This window comes from Cariama cristata, unplaced genomic scaffold, assembly GCF_000690535.1.
Source record: "Cariama cristata isolate BGI_N322 unplaced genomic scaffold, ASM69053v1 scaffold27753, whole genome shotgun sequence".
Lineage (NCBI taxonomy): Eukaryota > Metazoa > Chordata > Aves > Cariamiformes > Cariamidae > Cariama > Cariama cristata.
This window is the reverse complement of record NW_009608228.1, coordinates 4,198-7,974: the sequence shown is the minus strand read 5'-3', so window position 1 is coordinate 7,974 and position 3,777 is coordinate 4,198. Positions and strand designations below refer to the sequence as shown.

The following is a 3,777-nucleotide window of genomic DNA, read 5'->3' as shown; positions in this document are numbered from 1 at the left end:
CCTCGCCCCGTTTCGTGGCCTTGCCAGCTTCTCACCTCAATAACAGGAACAACCATTACCATTAGAGGCTTGGCCATGCCAGGCGGACCTCCCCATCCCTGGCAGCGTGGGGCTGAGGAGCTGGGGAGCTTGGCAGGGAGGGTTGGGGAGGGTGGGATCGTGCCCTGCTCCCAGTTGCCCCCTTTTAGAGTTGGAGAGTGGCATGGGGGGGGGCGAGGGGTGCTTGCAGGGTAGCTGGCTTGGTTCCCTGATGTGGGTGGCTGGAGGAGAGAAGCCATCTAAATTTAGGGTCAGGAGACATCCATGATCCTGGGCATGGACATGGATACCAAAAGCAGGATGTGAATGGAAGGAAAAACCATGGGCTCTCCTCCTGGCAGGGACCGTGCCCTCATTTTCCTTTGCAACATGCCACCCAGCCCATGAATATCCTTAGCTCTGCCCCCAGCCTGTGCCTGCCCTCCCCTCTCCCTGCAGAGAGGAGTCAGGACCTGGGGCCCCAGGGCAGCGGTGTCCATGGGTGAGAGTCCCACTGGGCAGGGGCAGGGAAAGGGGACCCTCCTTGCCACTCCTTGGTCCCCCACCTTTGTCTCCAAAGCCTTCCTTTTCTCCATCCCTCCTAAATCTCCTGCCTATGGTGGCTTCCTCCAGACCTCAGGAGAAGCCTTGGTCTGGACAGCAGATGCCCTTCATGGATTAACTCCTGCCCAGGGCAGGGGTCTGGGGTTGGAGGTGCCAGGGGCAGGTGTGGGGGGCACTGTCAGCCCTCAGGGCAAGGCCAGAGCCTGGAGGCACCAGAGCCTGGCCCCTGCAACTCTGCCCTCTCCCCAGTGCCCAAGGACCACATCATGGAGCAGGATGGTCCCCGACACCCTGCACACAAGTCCATGTCCTGCTGGTCACTTCCAAGTTTAATATTCCAGTTTTTCTGTGGCTTTAGCCCCTCACATGCAGGGGTTGGTGGGATGCCCTCAGGACATCCCCAGGGATAAGGTTGGGTAGGAGGTGGAGCAGGAGAAGGGATGACAGCGGGGCTGGGAGCCTCGGGCACCAAGGGGCAACCCTGGGTCTCTCTCCCTGGGTCTGAGGAGGTGCCTCCATCCTCTGGAGCAGGACTTTGGCCCAGTGGATGCAGAAGAGCTGGGCGTGCTGGGCTCTGTGCTGGCTGGGGGGAGGGATTTGTCTTCAATAAAACAGAGAGGTGCTGTGATCTGTGTCCTCTCATGTCTGCAGGGGGCTGGCAAGAGGGGAACCCACCCAGCAAATCCCCTCCCATCTGAGCCAGAGTATCTACAGGGCTGGAGTGGGGAGGATGTGGCCACCCTGCTGCATCGCCTTTTCTTCAGGCATCGCCTCTGGCTCTTACAGCCCCTGAGAGATAGGGCAGAGCTGGAAACTCCTGGCCTTCTTGAGACACCTCTCTGGGGAAGCCACATACCCTGTTCCCAGGCTGGCAAGGGGATGTGGCAGCTGGAGGCAAAGAGGAGATGCAGTTGGCCTGGTGAGATGTCTGCCACCCTGCCAGCATCGAGGGGAATTAGGGATGCCAGGAGCCAGATCTCTCGTGATCAACAGAGCCCTGTGCAACCAGCTTAGGGCAATGCACTGGGCCCAGCATGGCCTGATCCTGCAGCGGGTGTTCCTGCTGGGCTGCTCTGTGCCAGGAGCAGGGAGGTCCTGAGCTGTGGCGCCAGGCTCATGTGTGACATTGATGCAGGGGTGAGCGGGGAAGGACTGCTTGCCTGGCTTCAGCAACATGCCCACAGATCCACTGGAGCCCGTGGTGTCTGGTGTGGGCTCAGGGGCTGCCCTCTGCCTGCCTCTCCCCCTCCCTCGGGGCTGTGCTCCTCATCCCACCCCCACTGGAGATCCAGAGTGCCAGGGCTGGGGGCCAGGCTTACGGCAGGGATCAGAGCGGCTGTGTAGGGGAAGTGTCGTGTAATCACCCAGCCCATGGAGGGGGTGGTCAGCCTCCGGCCCCTCTCCCTGTGCCCCTCAGATCAGAGCAGCCCCCACATCTGTGGTCTCCGTGCTGCCTTCTCTGCGTCCCTCCAGGGTCTGGTCACTCTCAAGGCCTTGGTGGCATCTGCTCAGACCCGTCCTTGCTGCCCTAATCAGCTTAAGAGCGGGGGATCTGATGTCAGTGTCTCCTCTGAGGAGGGCTCAGGCTATGAGGGGGGGGGCCTGATGCTGCCAGCGGGGAGTCCATGTGTGTGAAAGGACCTGCAGGGACTTGGGGGGGTCCCTCCCTCCAAGGTCCCTGAGCGTTGCACAGCCTGGTCCCCAAGGATGGCAGGAGTCAAAGTTGGGGGGAAAGGAGCAGTTACCGGCGTGCAGCCAGCACTCAGGCTGGAGCCACACCCCCACACCCCCCATCCCAAGCTTGGCTTTGCAAGGGCAAAATGGGGTGCTGGCCATGGCTGGCTCCCTCAGAGCAGGGGCTTGTGTGCCTGTCAGGGGAGCCTGCTTCAGGGCTTAGGTAACTGCATGACGCAGGGCAGGACACAGATTAAGGGATGTGTGTCAATAGTAGCTCCCCCCAACACCATCCCGCTCCTATCCCTCCTGTCCCTCTGCCAGTGCCTACGCTTGGGAAGACAAACTGAGCTCAGTTCCCTCCTCATTCCTGGCCCTGCAATCTGGGTCCCTGTGGGATCAGAGGCCAGACATGCTGGGGAAAGGGAGGAGTTACCTTTTTTGGAGAGGGAGGGCCACCACACACCCCCAATAAATACATCCGGCTGCAGCTGAGGGCTTGCTTCACTCTGCTCTGAGCTCACCTGGCACAGTCCCCCTGCTCTGTCCCCAGAGTGCCACCCCAAAGCCAGGAATCAGCCCTTCACTCCCCAGGGATGGCAGCCAGGAGGAAGGTGGGGGACACCCATGCAGGACTGCTCCAGCAATGCTCTCGCCTGCCTGAGGATGCAGCCAGTGTCACCATGGCAACTCGGGATGCTCCCATCCCTACGCCCCACTGGCAGCAGCCCCCCCATCCCATCTTGTGCTTACTGGAGAGGGGGACAGAGCATCAGCTCCCACCCAACCCAGCCTCCTCCCTCCCCAGACCCCCATCTGACCCAGCCTGCCAGCAGCGCTGCTTTCTTCAGTCACAAAAACCGCTGTCTCAGAGCAGACTGCAGCAAAATCCTGCCAATGGGTGAGCGGGGCCCAGCCCGGCACCGCTCCCAACACAACATCATCATGGTCCCGACTGGGGGTGCCAGCCTGGGGGAGGCTGATGAGGGGGCACTGTCCCTGGCAGTGGGGTGCACGAGCTGGGTGGGGAGCCCATCCTAGGTGGCCAGCAGCAAACACAGGATTGGTGCATCCGCGGGCTCCAGACCTACCTGTGGGGAGTCCTCGGGTGCCCTGCCTAGGATGAGATGGGGGAACGTGGTCCCCAAGGGCCTCAGCCTGCGTTGGGAAGAGCGAAGGAGCAGAGCATGTGGCCTGGCAGCTTCTTCTGCTGACTTGTGATTAAAGGCAGATGGTTTTTTTCCTACTTAAAAAAAATGTATCTTTGTCTCTGGCTTTGCTTAGCCAGGAAGAGGGCAGGACTGAGCCCTGCCTTGGCCTCAGCCTCTTGCCAGGATGGCAGGGGGACTCCTCCAACTCCCCCAAAGCCTTCCAGCCCCACAGTAAGGGATCAGAGTGGGGATGGAGTAGCCCCTCTCTCATCTTAGCAGAGCCACTTTGCCACTTGCTTCATTTCTCATGCTGGGAAGAGCCTTTGCAGCACAGCCCGGTCACGTCTGCCCCAGGGGACATGGGCTTCCT

General features: G+C 60.9%; 1 protein-coding gene across 1 annotated transcript in view; it reads left to right on the top strand.

Moving 5' to 3' along the window:
* LOC104159212 (protein FEV-like) overlaps positions 1 to 65 on the top strand; it is a gene marked incomplete at its 5' end in the record, with an annotated part of 514 nt that extends 449 nt beyond the window's left edge. The window contains 2 exon segments of the mRNA XM_009697060.1: positions 1 to 9; positions 12 to 65. The exon segment at positions 1 to 9 is cut by the window's left edge and continues 449 nt beyond it. Coding sequence (XP_009695362.1) covers positions 1 to 9; positions 12 to 65 — 63 coding nt within the window.
* Positions 66 to 3,777: the final 3,712 nt, after the last annotated feature.